The sequence below is a fragment of the Ascidia mentula genome, chromosome 2, assembly GCF_947561715.1.
Source record: "Ascidia mentula chromosome 2, kaAscMent1.1, whole genome shotgun sequence".
NCBI lineage: Eukaryota > Metazoa > Chordata > Ascidiacea > Phlebobranchia > Ascidiidae > Ascidia > Ascidia mentula.
In genome coordinates this window covers 12,114,260-12,134,503 of record NC_138567.1, presented here as the reverse complement: position 1 = coordinate 12,134,503, position 20,244 = coordinate 12,114,260, and the positions used below count along the sequence as shown (strand labels likewise).

The following is a 20,244-nucleotide window of genomic DNA, read 5'->3' as shown; positions in this document are numbered from 1 at the left end:
GTTGCATTTAAACTATTTCATTGCAACAAAATACAGTTGTAGCAAAGTACGTAACGTGAGGATCCGAAACATGAGTAAAGAAAGAGGAGAATTATTACACCAAATGGCAACGACATCGTTTGATCAAGGTAACATACCAAACCGATCAATATTCGTGAAGCCCATTGGGTTTAGTTTTGTTGCTAAAATGTGGCACTTTTCCGTTTGTTTTAGGTGGCACTGCAGGTTCGTCATGCGAAACGACAAACAAAATTCCCCGCGATGAAACCTCAGGGCAGTTACGAAATATGGAGCGCTTGTTGGAAAAGACGATAAAGATTGCGGGAGTTTCAGTGGTGTTATTTGGCATCTTTATGTTAGTTGGTTTTGGTGTAACGTACCACAAGGTAAGCATCAATGCATTAAACAAAATACCGTTATAGTGCGTTTAATGTATGTTGGACTTTAATGAAAACTATAAGAATACAACGCATACAGTGCATATATTTCCTGCGCTTAAACCGAAGGTTTCATTCATATTTTTGTAGATTGATGCAAAACTTAGTGGCCTCCCAGCAAGTAAGTGGTATTGTTTAAATATATGATACATTATTTTACATAGTACATATATTTTTACACAGAACTTAACGTCACACCCTGCAAAGAACGCGGATCTCCTAAAATAATACTTACCAGTCAGCTCAAAGAACAAAACGGTTAGAGTTATTGATTTGATTATCTTTAGTGACCCCAAACGATTTCGTCAATGGTTTCAGATATTTTGGGGAAAAAACTGGACATCATTACAGAAAATTTTGAGTTTCTCAAAGGTTCGTTTGTCTACAACACGTGTTTCTTTTAGTTTTAATACTTATGGATGGCATACTACCATTTTTTATGCATGTCTTACTACCGACATCGCAAACATCCAAACTCACAGTTTAATCTTTCCACTAAGATTTATACCAGGAAATACTTCAAATTCGTCTCGACCGCAAGAACTTCACATTGACTAACGAGGGACGCCTTTCTGTGATTAGAAGTTTAATTCGTGATAATCATGACAGTATTGACCAAACAAACTCCATCGCAAATGAAATAAAAGGTAATATTTTGTTGTTGCTGCAACCAGGAGGGGTATTTCAATGGACGTAACAACTTCTTGTGTTCACTATTGTTCCTGATTTAACTTTAAAAACAGGAAAAATTACTGTCTTAATATGGACATTTCCATGGAGAAAACTTAACACAATACACTTGGGATTTAGGTCAGCAAAATGCTACACATCACTACATACAAGAGTTGCAGAAACATATGTCCACAACTTCAACAATTCAATTCACGAAAAGTGAAAATTTCCTTGGTAAGTTTTAACTGCACATAATATTAACGAACAGGTTTTTAACAAACTCCATTGTAATTACTTCAAATATTAAAAAATTTAGATCTAAACCACAGGCAGCAAATGTTGGCCTGGCAATCGCTATGTAACTTCCGTAATGGCATTATGCACACAACGCACTAACTTTTGACAACAGGGTCAGTCCGGCTGTTGTTTGGAATATATATTTCGCCCTGTAGGCATCGTCAGTTCCTTAGTTTCAGTAAACGCAACGATTAAATGTTTTAAAAAGCGTCTTATTCAAATACAACTTCATAATTGATTCGTTATTTGGTTTGTTACAAAAGTTATTTATGCGAATGTTTGTCTAGGCGAAATGCAATTGTATCGAAATGAAACTACTCAGAACATGCAAGAAATTCGGATAAATATGTCCGCAATACAAGGTAATGACCATTTCAATTATTATTTGTGAATTTGTATGCCTAATTCTGCATGACTTTGATGCTAGTAAACCTAACGACAAAAATTCCACCACGGAGATCGCCAAAAATGTTACTTTGCAGTTTGACGATTCCATTTAGTATTTCCTTGACTTTTCAAAGCAATAAAACACATCACGTTATGTTTAGGTGAATTGAAAATACATCAAAACATATCTACTCAGAAGTTGCAAGAAGTTAAAGAAAATCTAAGTTTAATGCAAGGTATGGGTTACCTAACGAAGGCAGACATTCACAATTTTCGTGTACAGCAATATGATATGGTTTATATTTAAAATAAAAAAATATTGCTTGTCGTAAAACAGGCTAGTTTTTAACGGTTTCATGTTGAGAGCAATGTTTGTAACGATTGTTTGTTATCCATGAAATTGTTTCAAACCACAGCAGATATATAACCAGATATCCGCGTCGCGATTGCTGTCCAGACGTTGGCACGACTGCCTTAACTATGCAACAGTTCTATCCCATATAAATTTTATGAATCAGGAAGTAAAACGTGCTTGCACAAAAGAACCCTATTCGCAAGGATGCCCGGGCGCCATACCCTCGTTACCAGCATTTGATTATCACATAACCCTCCACGTCTGTCATGACCTTATCGCTCAGAAAGGAAGAACAAACGCACTTGCCGATGTTTAACAAACTACAAATCAAACATTTGCCATGTTGTAAATATGCCAGGGAATGGCACAAAAAGGAAAAGAAGTTTTTTGGAAACAATTGAACCACAATAATGTGGCAGTAAAAAATATTTTATACTTGCCCTTTAGGAAAGATGGAGAGTTTTCAGAATACTTCATGTCGTGAAATTCAACAGATGACCACAAGTACACAAATTCAAGCATTGCAGAATTTTGTGATTGGTGAGTAACTTCTGATTGTGTGGCAAAGCATTTAAATCCTCACAGCATTGACAACTTAAACAAAAAGTGCATTCGTAAAATTACAAAATATCTTAACCGCTTCATAATTGAATCATTATTTGGTTTGTTGCAAAAGTTATTTATGCCATGTGTGTCAAGGCGAAATGCAATTGTATCGAAATGAAACTACTCAGAACCTGCAAAAGATTCGGATAAGAGTATCTGCATTACAAGGTTAGTACCATTTTAAAAACTTGTAAATTTAAATGGTTTAACCCTTTAAGCGCCACGGGCCACTTAAGGCCCAAAGAGGTACTTTTTTTGATTAATTATCAATTCCGTTGTGATTGGCCTAGAGACATAAGGTTTTCAGCAACAGACAACTTGAAGCGTGAAGTTTATTGAAAAAAAAAAAAAAAAAAAATACATTTGCATTGAAATTTTTTGATTAATTAGTCATTCATTTGATGATGATTATCATTATGAACAAACCAAATTGGCCAATTAAATGGCCAACTACCCGTTGGGAGTAGCGCGAAACGTTCTACAGACGAATTGTGCGCGAGGGTCTCAGCTTTCGATCGGCGGTTTCCGTTTCTTTCTATGACGTCACAATGGCGAGATGTGCGCATGCAAATTTTGACTGGTGGTATTGTTGTATTTTTTGCGTACAAAACAACAAAATAGCAGGAACAAATGTACATAACATGAACACCTTCATTACTTATAGTTACAGGTTTTTATTCTGGTTCCATAACACTGGTTTTGCTTTCCGGACAATAGACAATTGAGTAATTCTTTCCTCAGCATAACAATCGCCAATGGTTTTCGGAAGGGTATATCCAAAACAGAACACAAAAAGTTCAATGATGATGATTTGGTCATGTCACAGTCACCTCTGTAACATCCCTGATGCATAATTTGCTATCAAAGCATCATATATTGAACCATATTCATACAATTTGTTCAAGAATCAAAGGGTTGTGGGTGTCGTTGAAGGCGTGACTCGGTAAATACGGTCGCTTCAATTTCATACAGCTGATTTTTTCCTTGTCTTTTTTCTAGAGTGTCTCTGTCATGTTGTGGCTAAGGCTTATACACTAGTAGTTGGCTTGTATACTCAATTATTCATATTCTTTTCTTTGCATAACAATCGCCAATTGTTCTCGGAAGGGTATATCCAAAACAGAACCACAAAAAGTTCAATGATGATGATGTGGTCATGTCACAGTCACCTCTGTAACATCCCTGATGTATAATTTGCTATCAAAGCATCATATATGGAACCATATTCATGCAATTTGTTCAAGTATCCAACAGTTGTGGGTGTGGCTGTGGGCGTCACCCAGTAATTAGGGTAGCTTCAATTTCATACAACTGATTTTTTTCCTTGTTTTTTTTTCTACATTGTCTCTGTTATGTTGTGGAAAAGGTTTATGTGCACTGGTAGAAGGCTTGTCTATTCAATTATCAATATACATTGATGTTATGCCTTCTTTTTCATCAACTTGCTGACATACACTACCAGTTGAACACAAAAAGAAACAAACAAAAAAAATTTTTTTTAGAAGTGCTGTCAAATTCATCTGCTATCAGTTAGCAAACGCCTGAGCTGTGTTATAAAGTTTACAAGCCCTTTTACAAGCAATAACTAACAGTATAAGTAGGTTATACCAAAATAACTCCCTAAAATTTCAGTTTACTAGACAGTACCGTCGCTCAAAAATATCAAATCAGGGTTGCCAGAATATTTTTTTTGTTTAGAGCCAAACAACACGACAAAAAACGCCAAAAAGCGCCAAAACTAGTTTTGAGTGAAACAGAAAAGAGTCAATCGTTTAAATACTGTATTGTTTAATTTTCTGCTCCCCTAACATAAGTTCAATTGTATTTACAGGCAAATTACATTCATGTGGTAGAGCAACATATAATCTCTTCTTTGTTTATTTATGCTCTTGGATTATATCCGTCTTTCTATGTGCATAGCAGTGCCAGTGCTACGCAAACTTTTAACAAACAGTCTTTCAAAACTCAAATTATGACGTCACTAAAGAAGTAGTCAAGTTTACGAAAAAGTCATAGAAATGTTTTCTGTGGACATTGGTTTACGCGACCCAGGCATACAGTTTGCAACGCTTCTGAACTAGCTTGGGCTGTGATGCGTGACGTTTTTTACCGAAAAGGAGCATACCGCGAACCTGTTTCGTCACGAACGAGCCCGGGCAACTTCCGAACGCAAAGCTAACAGGAAAAACGCCAGAAAAGGGCCAAATAAGCCAAACCAAATTTTGCGCGCCAGACAAAATGGAAAAAAGCCAAATTCAGGGAATTTGGCGCCGAAAGCGCCAATCTGGCAACCCTGTATCAAATGCAGCGTCCCAGTTTTTTCGCTTCATTGCGTCTTGGTGTTCACACTGATTGAGTCAACAGTCGAATTATTTTAAAATTCGCACAATTTCGGGAGTTATGGAAATTTTAAATAGGGTACCTATGGCTTGGAAACTATTTTAGTAGGAGTGGTTAAAAGCGATAACTGTGTAGAGTATGAATTTGTACATGATTTTTGTGTTTTATTTTTTAGTCTAGCGTTTGTAGATAGATAAAAAGTTATAGCTTCCTGAACTTAAACAATGAAAAATCTTCAATTGTTGATTATAGGGCGTGGCGCTTAAAGGGTTAATCCTGTGGGATGTGGTGGCAATAAACCTATTGAAAAAAACTTCCATGACGGACTTGTGCAAAAAATGTTGCTTTGCAGTTTGACGATTCCATTACTGCATTTTGTAACTTAAGGAACGCTGTTGTAATGAAACTAGAAGAAAACAAACACTTTTTCCTTCCTGTAGTAACAGTGTAATAATATCCATTAATTTTACCTATAAACCACAAAGAATCATGGGAATAAATAAACAGTAAAAAGTTGTTAAAAAGTCACAAAAATGTTTGATAACTTTGTTGTGTTCAGGCCAAATGGAAATTCTCGAAAATAAAAGTACTACTTTGATGCAAGGAATGCAGATACGTTTAACATCAATACAGAGTAAGGACCTTTGTTGTCTGAATGTTGTGCAAAATTTTGTATCACGGTTTGTTCTTAATTGTCGCCCACAGGCTCATCCTTTCCATGACTATTGTTTCTGATTTGAGTTTCAAATCAGAAAAAATAAATATGTGCAACTAATTATCATAACATGAACATGTCAATGGAGAAATATTAACACAATAAACTTGGAATTTAGGTCGTCAAAATGCTACACATCACTACCTACAAGAGTTGCAGAAACATATGTCCACAACTTCAACAATTCAATCGGCAAAAAGTGAAAATGTCCTTGGTAAGTTTTAACTGCAAATGTTGGCCTAGCAATCGCTATGTAACTTCCGTAATGGCACTATATCCACACAAAGCAATAGCTTTTGACAACAGGGTCAGTCTGGTTGATATTTGGAATATATATTTCGCCCTGTGGGCATCGTCAGTTCCTTAGTTTCAGTAAACGCAACGATTAAATGATTTAAAATGCGTCTTATTCAAATACAACTTCATAATTGATTCGTTATTTGGTTTGTTACAAAAGTTATTTATGCCAATGTTTGTCTAGGCGAAATGCAAATGTATCGAAATGAAACTACTCAGAACATGCAAGAAATTCGGATAAATATGTCCGCAATACAAGGTAATGACCATTTTGATTATTATTTGTGAATTTGTATGCCTAATTCTGCATGACTTTGATGCTAGTAAACCTAACGACAAAAATTCCACAACGGAGATCGCCAAAAATGTTACTTTGCAGTTGACGATTCCATTTCTGCGTTTTGCATGTGAACGAACTTCGTTTTACTTTAAACTTATTCTTCCTTTAGCAACAACGTATTATTGACCATGTATCAATCTAAACTTTCAACCAGATTTCAGAGTAATAAAATAGGAATACAAACATTTCCTGTGTCATTAAACCCCGCTTGAACACTAACCGTTTAAAACGTTCCCCGTTTAATAGTCCAAGATTGCTATATTTCTTGGACTATTGCTACAAAAGGTACTATGTTATAACTAATCACTGTGCCATCATCGTTCGAAACATAAACATACCAAACTTGTTGTTTAGATCAGCAAAAATCTACATATCACTACATTAACGCGTTACGGAAACAAATGACAACACCTTCACAAATCCAAGCGTTGAGAAGTGATATAACTGATATGTTTTATTTGCGCAAAAAATTAAGGATCATAGGATTACAAAGATAGTGAAAAGGTGTTAAAAAGTTACAAAAAGTATTGCTATGTTGTGTTTAGGCTATATGGAAACTTATAGAAATGAGTCTACTGCTGTGATCAAAGGCATAAAGGGAAGTTTAACATCGATACAAAGTAAGAACCTTTGTTTTCTGAAAGCTGTTCAAATGATTGTAATATTCTCAATTAAAGCACATAGGGGAGTTTGCCATCACAACGGAAATGCTGTAGATCAGTGTTTCTCAACCTGTGATACCACTACTTTTTTTTCCTGATAAAAAAAAATTTGTGCTACACTAGGTCTGCAAAATTAAAATGGTGATGAGGAAATGCCGACTATGTTGTTTTCAGGTCAAATGGAAATTCGTGGAAATGAAACCACAGTTGTAATGCAAGGAATTCAGAGAAGTGTAGCATTAATACAAAGTAAGGACCGTATTTACTTAAAACATGTGCAAAATATTGTATTATGTTTTGTCCTAATGTGAAGCACACGGGGTAAATGCAAATATTCGATAACTTGAATTAAATTTCGCCAACAAAATCAAATTTCGACAACACCCTAATTTTTTACTTTCTATGCTTTTGGTGATATGGGACACATTCTTCGTTATGTGTCTTTATGCTTGGATTTTGCCTAAAATTTAAACAATGCTTGAATATTCTAAGTTGAATTAATGGGCCATGTTTATTATTAAAGTTAAAATGCAGTATTCAGGTATGGATTTAACATAACTTATTTGATTATGTAAAATCTGTTTAAAGTCACACTTTTATAATCAAAACAACACATTACATCAAACTAAACCTTGAGCAACAGTATAGCAAGAGCCTGAAAACACAGTTGAATATCTTAGAAATTGTGGATTATAAAGAAATATATTTCCTTTAAGTGGCCTTAATAAATCTTCACCAGCACAGCAATGGCGAAGGATCTAAAGTTGAATAATTGAACGAGATTATTTTGACAACCCTTGAGAGATACTAACATTGTTGATATTGAAGCACAAAAGCATTATATACTTAAAATGTAACAAATTAAACATCTTGTAATGTGTAAAATACATAGCCTACGTTCAGGTCAACTGGAGATACATCGGGATGGAAGCAACCAAAGCATGAGAGCTATCCAGGGAAGCGTAACCTACGTACAGGGTAAGAATATTACTTTTAACGTTTTATTCAATCATTAAGTAGGGCAAAATGTGTAAAGGAATTCGTTGAGACGTATAGTTAATATTCACTTATTAAGAGTAATGTTCTGACTTCTACAGGAGGTAACATTGCATGCAAACGGCTGCAAAAACCTTTTGAAACGTTTTTGTTTCAGAAAATCACATTATGTTCACTTCGTTGTAATCCAAACTTACAAACGAATAATTCTACTCACAAAACTTCCTGTTTATTCAGATAACTTAGAAAACTATCGAAATGGCACCATCGCTGATATGCAAGCCCTGCAAAGTTATGTTACAGGTAAGAAATATCCATGCCCATGGTAAGAATTTTCAACTGTACTTATCAAGTCATTGATTCAACTGCAAATATTGGAATTGACAAAAAATATACTGCAATTTGCAAACAAAATTATTCAATCCTATCAATATTTATAAACTTTCATGTTGTTTTTAGACCAATTGGAAATTCATCGAAATGAAACTACTCAACATATGCAAGCATACAACAATATTGTTCAGGGTAACTACAGCTTCTATTATTGGTTGTCAATTGGCGCATGGTTTAGTCCGCCGATTTAAAGATAAACAAAATACTGGCATTTGGCATTCGGTAACGATATATTACATATTATCTTAATCAAAACAGGTAAAAATGAAAATATAATCGGAAATTTCTCTTTAATCGGAATTTTCGCTGTAACGCTTCCAAAAATATTGTCAATTGAGTGATAGATATTTAAGAGCATTATGAACATAACACAAACGAAATGCAGTTTTCTACATTAATAAATGCCTATGCATAAGAATGCCAATGGACTACACGTGTTCCCGACAATTGGTTAATATACTACAATCAGGTTATAGGTTGTCGCACACCATTGTCCTAATTCCAATCTTCACTAAAATTAATATTAAATATTTGCACTTCACGACGTTACGTTTGAACAGAAATACAAAGAAACTAACCGAAAAATTAAAAATATTTCGCCACAATCGCCACAAAAAATGTAGCGTATCTTTGAAAAATCGTAAAAGTTTAGGTTTAACTCTGTACCCGATATGATGAATTCACACAATTGGCACAATTTTATGCTTTTGTTCATTCCCACGTGACTTACAATCGCACGCAAACGTGTTCAATAAGGAAGTCTTTGAAACGCGCAATGCCCGAAAAACCCTTCATGGATCTATTGGTGCTTCCTTGAGGGCCATAAGTAATTAATAACAATACAACGGGAGTCAAGCCAGGGGTTAATCAATTAAGATGTGATATGGATTTGTTTCAGAGGGTCCGTCTATGACCAAATGGAGCTTTCACTTCAAAATTAGCTGTCGAACGTATTATTGGCCAAAAAATGATTTGAAAATGCGCAAATACTAGGCTCCTTGTAAACTAGCTAGGTTGTAATTCTGTGGCATGCCCATCTCAAATATTTGGTATGATACCAAATAAATTTTAAAATACCTGCTCTTCAGGCCAGCTTGATGTATTGCAAAATACAACACATCGTGACATAGCAGCTTTACGACAGCAAGTGGCCACAACTTCACAAATTCAAGCATTTCAGAGCTTTCTTCATGGTAACAATTTTCAACTGTATTGATCAAGTTATTTATTCAACTGCAAATATTGGAATTGACAAAAAATACACTGCAATTGCAAACAAAATTGTTCAATCCTATCAATAAATATAAACTTTCATGTTGTTTTTAGCCCAATTGAAAATTCATAGAAATGAAACTACTCAACATATGCAAGCATACAACAACATTGTTCAGGAAAACTACCGCTTCTATTATAGCTTGTCAATTGGCGCATAGTTTAGTTCGCCGATTTAAAGATCAACAAAATACTGGTACTTGGCATTCGGTGAAAAACTATCACATACTATCTTAATCAAAACCGGTTTCTTTTCAAAGCTTCCAAAAATATTGACGATTAAGTAACAGACATTTAGGAACATTATGAACATAACACAAACGACTTGCAGTTTTCCACATTAATAAATGCCTATGCCAAAAATGCCTATTGACCAAATGTGTTCCGGAAATTAGCTAATAAACTAAAATAAGGTTGTATGTTGTTGCACACCATTGTCTTAAATCCAATCTTCACTAAAATCCAATATTAAATATTCACGACGTTACGTTAGAGTGGAAATACATGGAAACTAACCGAAAATTTTTAAATATTTTCGCACAATCGTCACAAAAATAGTATCATTTCTTTAAAAAATCGAGAAAGTTTAGGTTTAACTCTGTACCCGATATGATGAATTCACACAATTGGCACAATTTCATGCTTTTTTTTATTTTCACGTGACTCAAATTCGCACACAAACGTATTCAATGAGGAAGTCTTTCAAACGCTCAATCGCCCGAAAAACCCTTCATAGATCTAATGGTGCTTCCTTGAGGGCCATAAGTAATTAATAACAATACAACGGGAGTCAAGCCAAGCGTTAATCAATTAAGATGTGATATGGATTTGTTTCATGGGGTCCGTCTTTGGCCAAGTGGAGCTTTCACTTCAAAATGTAGCTGTCGAATGTATTATTGACCAGAAACAGTTTTGAAAATGTGCAAATACCAGCCTATATGTAAAGTAACCGGGGTGTAATTCTGTCACATGCCAATCTCAAATATTTAGTATGATACCAAATAAATGATAAAATACATGCGCTTCAGGCCAGCTTGACATATTGCAAAATACAACACATCGTAACATTGACGCTTTACGACAGCAAATGGCCACAACTTCACACACTCAAGCATTTCAGAGCATTCTTCATGGTAAGAAAAATTCAACTGTATTTATGAAGTTGTTTATTAAACTATAATATTGCATTTAACAAACACTAACTGCAATTGCAAACTCACAAAATTTGGAATAGAAACGCATATACAAAAAATTCTGATTTTGTTTTTGTCATAACATCTTTATTTTAATTTGGTCGCATTAAATAAATATAATCTTTCATGTTGTTTTTAGACCAATTGAAAATTTATCGAAATGAAACAATTCAACAGATGCAAGCAAACAACAATATTGTCCAGGGTAACTACCGCTTCTATTATAGCTTGTCGATTGGCGCATGGTTTAGTCCGCCGATTTAAAGATAAACAAAATACTGGCATTTGGCATTCGGTAACGATATATTACATATTATCTTAATCAAAACAGGTAAAAATGAAAATATAATCGGATATTTCGCTTCAATCGGAATTTTAGCTGTAACGCTTCCAAAAATATTGTCAATTGAGTGATAGATATTTAAGAGCATTATGAACATAACACAAACGAAATGCAGTTTTCTACATTAATAAATGCCTATGCATAAGAATGCCAATGGACTACACGTGTTCCCGACAATTGGTTAATACACTACAATCAGGTTATAGGTTGTCGCACACCATTGTCCTAATTCCAATCTTCACTAAGATTAATATTAAATATTTGCACTTCACGACGTTACGTTTGAATAGAAATACATAGAAACTAACTGAAAAATTAAAAATATTTCGCCACAATCGCCACAAAAATTGTAGCGTATCTTTAAAAAATCGTAAAAGATTTTAGGTTTAACTCTGTACCCGATATGATGAATTCACACAATTGGCACAACTTCATGACTTTGTTCATTCCCACGTGACTTACAATCGCACGCAAACCTATTCAATAAGGAAGTCTTTGAAACGCGCAATGCCCGAAAAACCCTTCATGGATCTATTGGTGCTTCCTTGAGGGCCATAAGTAATTAATAACAATACAACGGGAGTTAAGCCAGGGGTTAATCTATTATGACGTGATATGGATTTGTTTCAGGGGGTCCGTCTTTGACCAAATGGAGCTTTCACTTCAAAATTAGCTGTCGAATGTATTATTGGCCAAAAAATGATTTGAAAATGCGCAAATACTAGGCTCCTTGTAAACTAGCTAGGTTGTAATTCTGTGGCATGCCCATCTCAAATATTTGGTATGATACCAAATAAATTTTAAAATACCTGCTCTTCAGGCCAGCTTGATGTATTGCAAAATACAACACATCGTGACATAGCAGCTTTACGACAGCAAGTGGCCACAACTTCACAAATTCAAGCATTTCAGAGCTTTCTTCATGGTAAGAATTTTCAACTGTATTTATCAAGTTATTTATTCAACTGCAAATATTGGAATTGACAAAAAATACACTGCAATTGCAAACAAAATTGTTCAATCCTATCAATAAATATAAACTTTCATGTTGTTTTTAGCCCAATTGAAAATTCATAGAAATGAAACTACTCAACATATGCAAGCATACAACAAGATTGTTCAGGAAAACTACCGCTTCTATTATAGCTTGTCAATTGGCGCATAGTTTAGTTCGCCGATTTAAAGATCAACAAAATACTGGTACTTGGCATTCGGTGAAAAACTATCACATACTATCTTAATCAAAACCGGTTTCTTTTCAAAGCTTCCAAAAATATTGACGATTAAGTAACAGACATTTAGGAACATTATGAACATTACACAAACGGCATGCAGTTTTCTACATTAATAAATGCCTATGCCAAAAATGCCTATTGACCAAATGTGTTCCGGAAATTAGCTAATAAACTAAAATAAGGTTGTATGTTGTTGCACACCATTGTCTTAAATCCAATCTTCACTAAAATCCAATATTAAATATTCACGACGTTACGTTAGAGTGGAAATACATGGAAACTAACCGAAAATTTTTAAATATTTTCGCCACAATCGTCACAAAAATAGTATCATTTCTTTAAAAAATCGAGAAAGTTTAGGTTTAACTCTGTACCCGATATGATGAATTCACACAATTGGCACAATTTCATGCTTTTTTTTATTTTCACGTGACTCAAATTCGCACACAAACGTATTCAATGAGGAAGTCTTTCAAACGCGCAATCGCCCGAAAAACCCTTCATAGATCTAATGGTGCTTCCTTGAGGGCCATAAGTAATTAATAACAATACAACGGGAGTCAAGCCAAGCGTTAATCTATTATGACGTGATATGGATTTGTTTCATGGAGTCCGTCTTTGACCAAATGGAGCTTTCACTTCAAAATGTAGCTGTCGAATGTATTATTGACCAGAAACAGTTTTGAAAATGTGCAAATACCAGCCTATATGTAAAGTAACCGGGGTGTAATTCTGTCACATGCCAATCTCAAATATTTAGTATGATACCAAATAAATGATAAAATACATGCGCTTCAGGCCAGCTTGACATATTGCAAAATACAACACATCGTAACATTGACGCTTTACGACAGCAAATGGCCACAACTTCACACACTCAAGCATTTCAGAGCATTCTTCATGGTAAGAAAAATTCAACTGTATTTATGAAGTTGTTTATTAAACTACAATATTGCATTTAACAAACACTAACTGCAATTTGCAAACTCACAAAATTTGGAATAGAAACGCATATACAAAAAAATCTGATTTTGTTTTTGTCATAACATCTTTATTTTAATTTGGTCGCATTAAATAAATATAATCTTTCATGTTGTTTTTAGACCAATTGAAAATTCATCGAAATGAAACAATTCAACAGATGCAAGCATACAACAATATTGTCCAGGGTAACTACCGCTTCTATTATAGCTTGTCAATTGGCGCATGGTTTAGTCCGCCGATTTAAAGATAAACAAAATACTGGCATTTGGCATTCGGTAACGATATATTACATATTATCTTAATCAAAACAGGTAAAAATGAAAATATAATCGGATATTTCGCTTCAATCGGAATTTTAGCTGTAACGCTTCCAAACATATTGTCAATTGAGGGATAGATATTTAAGAGCATTATGAACATAACACAAACGAAATGCAGTTTTCTACATTAATAAATGCCTATGCATAAGAATGCCAATGGACTACACGTGTTCCCGACAATTGGTTAATATACTACAATCAGGTTATAGGTTGTCGCACACCATTGTCCTAATTCCAATCTTCACTAAAATTAATATTAAATATTTGCACTTCACGACGTTACGTTTGAATAGAAATACATAGAAACTAACTGAAAAATTAAAAATATTTCGCCACAATCGCCACAAAAAATGTAGCGTATCTTTAAAAAATCGTAAAAGTTTAGGTTTAACTCTGTACCCGATATGATGAATTCACACAATTGGCACCAATTCATGACTTTGTTGATTCCCACGTGACCTACAATCGCACGCAAACCTATTCAATAAGGAAGTCTTTGAAACGCGCAATGCCCGAAAAACCCTTCATGGATCTATTGGTGCTTCCTTGAGGGCCATAAGTAATTAATAACAATACAACGGGAGTTAAGCCAGGGGTTAATCAATTAAGATGTGATATGGATTTGTTTCATGGGGTCCGTCTTTGGCCAAATGGAGCTTTCACTTCAAAATGTAGCTGTCGAATGTATTATTGACCAGAAACAGTTTTGAAAATGTGCAAATACCAGCCTATATGTAAAGTAACCGGGGTGTAATTCTGTCACATGCCAATCTCAAATATTTAGTATGATACCAAATAAATGATAAAATACATGCGCTTCAGGCCAGCTTGACATATTGCAAAATACAACACATCGTAACATTGACGCTTTACGACAGCAAATGGCCACAACTTCACACACTCAAGCATTTCAGAGCATTCTTCATGGTAAGAAAAATTCAACTGTATTTATGAAGTTGTTTATTAAACTACAATATTGCATTTAACAAACACTAACTGCAATTGCAAACTCACAAAATTTGGAATAGAAACGCATATACAAAAAATTCTGATTTTGTTTTTGTCATAACATCTTTATTTTAATTTGGTCGCATTAAATAAATATAATCTTTCATGTTGTTTTTAGACCAATTGAAAATTCATCGAAATGAAACAATTCAACAGATGCAAGCATACAACAATATTGTCCAGGGTAACTACCGCTTCTATTATAGCTTGTCAATTGGCGCATGGTTTAGTCCGCCGATTTAAAGATAAACAAAATACTGGCATTTGGCATTCGGTAACGATATATTACATATTATCTTAATCAAAACAGGTAAAAATGAAAATATAATCGGATATTTCGCTTCAATCGGAATTTTAGCTGTAACGCTTCCAAAAATATTGTCAATTGAGTGATAGATATTTAAGAGCATTATGAACATAACACAAACGAAATGCAGTTTTCTACATTAATAAATGCCTATGCATAAGAATGCCAATGGACTACACGTGTTCCCGACGATTGGTTAATATACTACAATCAGGTTATAGGTTGTCGCACACCATTGTCCTAATTCCAATCTTCACTAAAATTAATATTAAATATTTGCACTTCACGACGTTACGTTTGAATAGAAATACATAGAAACTAACTGAAAAATTTAAAATATTTCGCCACAATCGCCACAAAAAATGTAGCGTATCTTTAAAAAATCGTAAAAGTTTAGGTTTAACTCTGTACCCGATATGATGAATTCACACAATTGGCACCAATTCATGACTTTGTTGATTCCCACCTGACCTACAATCGCACGCAAACCTATTCAATAAGGAAGTCTTTGAAACGCGCAATGCCCGAAAAACCCTTCATGGATCTATTGGTGCTTCCTTGAGGGCCATAAGTAATTAATAACAATACAACGGGAGTTAAGCCAGGGGTTAATCTATTATGATGTGATATGGATTTGTTTCATGGGGTCCGTCTATGACCAAATGGAGCTTTCACTTCAAAATTTGCTGTCGAATGTATTATTGACCAACAAATGTTTTGAAAATGCGCAAATACTAGGGTAATTGTAAACTAACTAGGTTGTAATTCTGTGGTATGCCAATCTCAAATATTTGGTATGATACCAAATAAATTTTAAAATACCTGCTCTTCAGGCCAGCTTGACATATTGCAAAATACAACACATCGTGACATAGCAGCTTTACGACAGCAAGTGGCCACAACTGGACACACTCAATCATTTCAGAGCATTCTTCATGGTAAGAAAAATTCAACTGTATTTATCAAGTTGTTTATTAAACTACAATATTGCATTTAACAAACACTAACTGCAATTGCAAACTCACAAAATTTGGAATAGAAACGCATATACAAAAAAATTCTGATTTTGTTTTTGTCATAACATCTTTATTTTAATTTGGTTGCATTAAATAAATATAATCTTTCATGTTGTTTTTAGACCAATTGAAAATTCATCGAAATGAAACGATTCAACAGATGCAAGCATACAACAATATTGTCCAGGGTAACTACCGCTATACTATGAAAGGTTGTGAATTGACGCATAGTTTAGTCCGCCGATTTAATGAGCACCAAAATACTGGTACTTGGCATTCGGGGACAGGATAACACATATTATCCTAATCAAAACTGGAAAAAAATAAAAAGATATTGGTGTTTTCGGAATTTGTGTTGTGACGCTTGGAAGAATATTGACAATTGATTACTTGCCATCATGAGCATTGATAAACATAGCACAGACGACCTGCAGTTTTTAACATTAACAAATGCCTATGCCACAGAATGCTTAGAGAGATGCTGGTGTGATTATCACACGACTTTGCCGACCAAACGGCCTTTTCTTGTAACGTTTCTTTATTTGCGTAAGTTTAGGTTTAACTCTGTACCCGATATAATGAATTCACACAATTGGCACAACTTCATGCTTTTGTTCATTCCCACGTTACTTAACAATCGCACACAAACCTATTCAATAAGGAAGTCTTTGAAACGCGCAATGGCCAAAAAACCCTTCATGGATCTAATGGTGCTTCATTGAGGGCCATGACAAGTAATTAATAACAATACAACGGGAGTCAAGCCAGGCCTTAATCAATTAATATGTGATATGGATTTGTTTCAGAGAGTTCGTATTTGACCAAATGGAGCTTTCACTTTAAAATTAGCTGTCGAATGTATTTTTGACCAAAAACTGTTTTTGAAAATGTCAAAAATGAAAATATGTAAATACTAGCCTACGTGTAAACTAATCCAGATGTTTAGACCAATTGAATATACATCGTAATGAGAATACTTCTTATTTTTATGTTTAGACCAATTGAATATACATCGTAATGAGAGTACTAGGGCGTTGGGTGGAGTGCTGAGTACAACAACCTCGATTGGGGGTAAGTACCTTACATTTTCCAATAACTCAATGCCATGCGAACTTTTTAACGTGAATGTCTGCTCCTAATAATGCGAAAATTTATTTTTCCCACAATTTATGTTACGTTGTTGTTTAGGTGACATTGCGAGGTTTAGAAACGACACAACTCAGGACATCGAAACGTGGCAGAATAATATGGAAACCTCTTTTCACATTCTGAGTGATTGTGGGTTAGGAGGTATGCAAAATTTGGTAACCCCTAATCCGACTAAGCTGTAAAATGTTAGATGAAGATTATAGAACTATCTCACGTTGGTTTATTTCGTTGTTTTTATGCTTTTTTGAAAGGCGATTTTGAACTAGCAAGATACGTGAGAGCACTGAAAAAGGCTGCAACCCTAACATTTCCAACCACGATCTCGAATTTTTACCAGTATGTATACGATGGTTCAGCCACGAGTATAGCGGACGGAGGATACGACATGTATGACACAGGCAATCAGGTAAGGACAATTTTGTCAATTCATTTTAAAATTTTTTGTTCAAATTTTTATTGAGTTTTTCATCAAAAAAATTGTTCTCTGTTTTGCCATTTCCAGTTAAGTGTTTGGAAAGGCAACGATCAACGAATATCCATATACTACAACAAAACATACTGGTGAGACAGAAAATTGTCATAAAGGTTTGGATTTCTAGATTTTACACTACTTTATGTTCGTATAGGGCCAATGATAGATCGTTTGTAGTGACTTCCGTTACCGATCATCCGTTTATCTTGGCAATGTCCATCAGGAACCTGAAGGAAAGTTATCAAAGTTACTATATTAAGGTATAAACTATCTCGCATAATTTTTAAGCGTGTTCTCGAATGGACGTATGTCGACAAAGTAAGTGCAGAAATGTGTTTGATTGAAACTCTAATATCCAATTTTGATTGTATCTCATATACGCCATTCAAGTGCAAATATCAAACATTTTGTTAATCCCGTGTTAAAGGGATTTTTTTGACCACGCAATTGTATTTGATACAAAACCACAGCATGAAAGTCTTTCCAGAGCAATGTCCTTAACTTTTTTTCTATTTTTGAATTTCAAGGAGTGGGGAAACTTAGGGGCCGATGGCAGTGGAAGTTACACAACGCACCATGATTGGTTTACGGAAGGATTAATCTATATTGAATATCGGGCTTATCAAGTGTATGGAACATCAGACCCATCTATCATACAAATATTTTTTGTTATGTCAAGCGCTGAAGTAAGATGTAAAACATGGTTAATAACAAGGAATCTATGTTTGAGAAACACTAACAATACGCATTGGGTCAAAGCTACTTTTATCATTAAAAATGGTATTTTGCAGTTATTCGATATATTGTTCCAGCTTTTTAAATCTACTGGAAGTAGCGCCCTCTACTTCACGGATAAAAGCGAAGGGACAGGAGAAACAGTGAACACTGCACAACTCTATGGTACATTTGGAAACCACTATTTCTGCTACATTCTTGTTTCGAGGTGCCTATTCCTGAAACGTTACAGTCAAATTTACTTTGAATAGTTTTTTCTTTTGGTAACCTTAACCGCATATATGGAATTTTAATAGCAACATCGTGCTAAAGCGCGGGAGTCAAGACATTTTTCTGGTGCGTCACATGCGCTTTGGGAATAATCACGCGTGCCACTTGATTAAAATGCGCTTGTGCATAGACTGATAAAATTATCACACAGAAATTGTCACTGCACATGATGTTTATATCTACGTTTTGTGCTTATTTAAAAGGTATTGTGTTAGAACATGTTTGTCATTTAATCATGCTACTTGCCACAATAGTGATCATTTGCCAAACACGAGTGACAAACTTTCATGTCAGCCATTGAGTCATTATGATATATGCAAATTATTTTTTTGTGATTCAGGTATCCAAACGAATATACTAGTTCAAGTACATTGAGAGCGGCAATTGTTAAGTTTCTTCAGGCCTTTCAAACGATTTTTGAACCATAAAAAACAGCGACAAGCAACCAGTGGTCAACATCTTACCAGTGGTCAACAAATGGTCCTTTTAAATATGTCGTGCCTAAGTTTATGCGATGTTGCTTTAAAGGTTGTAAACTATACGTTGCCGCAATTTGTTATGTTGCGTCGTACTATTGCTTAGGAAAAGGTTTTTGTTAGCTGTAGGAATCCAATACCAAGTTTTGACATATGCCCCCGCAACTAGAATGTTAGTGACATGCCATACAGTCATAATATTTAATTTGCAAGTTTTGTACATACGATTTGTTTCCGCTTTACTGTCTATTGTTTCTTGTTGTGCAGCCTTTGCCCTTTTCCTCTTCCTCTTTGTGTCGCTGTTATAGCGATGTCATGGACTGCCTGTATATAGATTGCAATACCTACTCACTGGTCATTGAATTGTATCATGTTCCGTTGTGCGCTAAATTGTATTTGCAGACAACAATTGTTATTTCTATTGAGATTCATTAGGCGGAAAAATTCATGTTCTCTTTTCTACTTTTAGTATTGTAATGAATAATCCAAAGTTGACCAACAATTGTAAGTAGCTACGCTTTACGTAGAAATTCTGAAATAACACGACTTACAATTTTCATCAGATATTGGACAAACTGTCAATTTGTGACTACTGCTATGCATTTTGACGGATCTCAGTTTATAGTAGAAGAAACAACTCCTCGCTAATTTCGCTTTCGTTTGAACTTCTTCCTGTTCTTGCCTTCCTTTCAATACAATGAAAAACAAAGTTGCCAGCGAGCATTGTGCGTATGAATGGAAAGCAGAGTAAAACTACTTTAGTAAATTTGCATTTAACAGTAGCACAACAGGTGACCAAGCGCATGAAAAAGAATATGATTGCCTTTTTGAGCTGCAGACAGATGGTCACTGTTTTGACCTGTTAGGTCTAATTTAGTTTCGCAATAATAAAGCTGTAACTGGGATAGTGTGTTTTTGTGGTCGAAGTGGTCGAAGTTTTGTGATTGCTATAACGCCATGCATGATC

The 20,244-nt window shown here is 34.8% G+C and overlaps 1 protein-coding gene across 1 annotated transcript; it reads left to right on the top strand.

Moving 5' to 3' along the window:
* The first annotated feature begins 70 nt into the window (after positions 1-70).
* Positions 71-19,837, top strand: LOC145890132 (uncharacterized). Its single transcript, XM_082981169.1, has 34 exons — positions 71-128; positions 214-386; positions 949-1,084; positions 1,248-1,343; positions 1,694-1,768; positions 1,955-2,029; positions 2,596-2,688; positions 5,654-5,728; positions 5,928-6,023; positions 6,291-6,365; positions 6,801-6,881; positions 6,992-7,066; positions 7,283-7,357; positions 8,012-8,086; positions 8,342-8,407; positions 8,564-8,629; positions 9,586-9,690; positions 10,798-10,902; positions 11,102-11,167; positions 12,126-12,230; positions 13,339-13,443; positions 13,644-13,709; positions 14,667-14,771; positions 14,971-15,036; positions 15,993-16,097; positions 16,298-16,363; positions 17,172-17,246; positions 17,364-17,465; positions 17,576-17,730; positions 17,827-17,885; positions 17,951-18,056; positions 18,324-18,482; positions 18,609-18,739; positions 19,142-19,837. Exons 1-34 carry the CDS (start codon positions 71-73, stop codon positions 19,227-19,229), a joined length of 3,159 nt encoding a protein of 1,052 aa, XP_082837295.1. The 3' UTR covers positions 19,230-19,837.
* The last annotated feature ends 407 nt before the right edge of the window (positions 19,838-20,244 follow it).

Coding starts and splice junctions, on each gene's coding strand:
- LOC145890132 (XM_082981169.1), top strand. CDS start 71: ATGAGTAAAGAAAGAGGAGAATTATTACACCAAATGGCAACGACATCG. Junction 2,030..2,595: donor AAATCTAAGTTTAATGCAAG/GTATGGGTTACC, acceptor CTTGCCCTTTAG/GAAAGATGGAGAGTTTTCAG. Junction 16,364..17,171: donor ATACAACAATATTGTCCAGG/GTAACTACCGCT, acceptor TTTTATGTTTAG/ACCAATTGAATATACATCGT.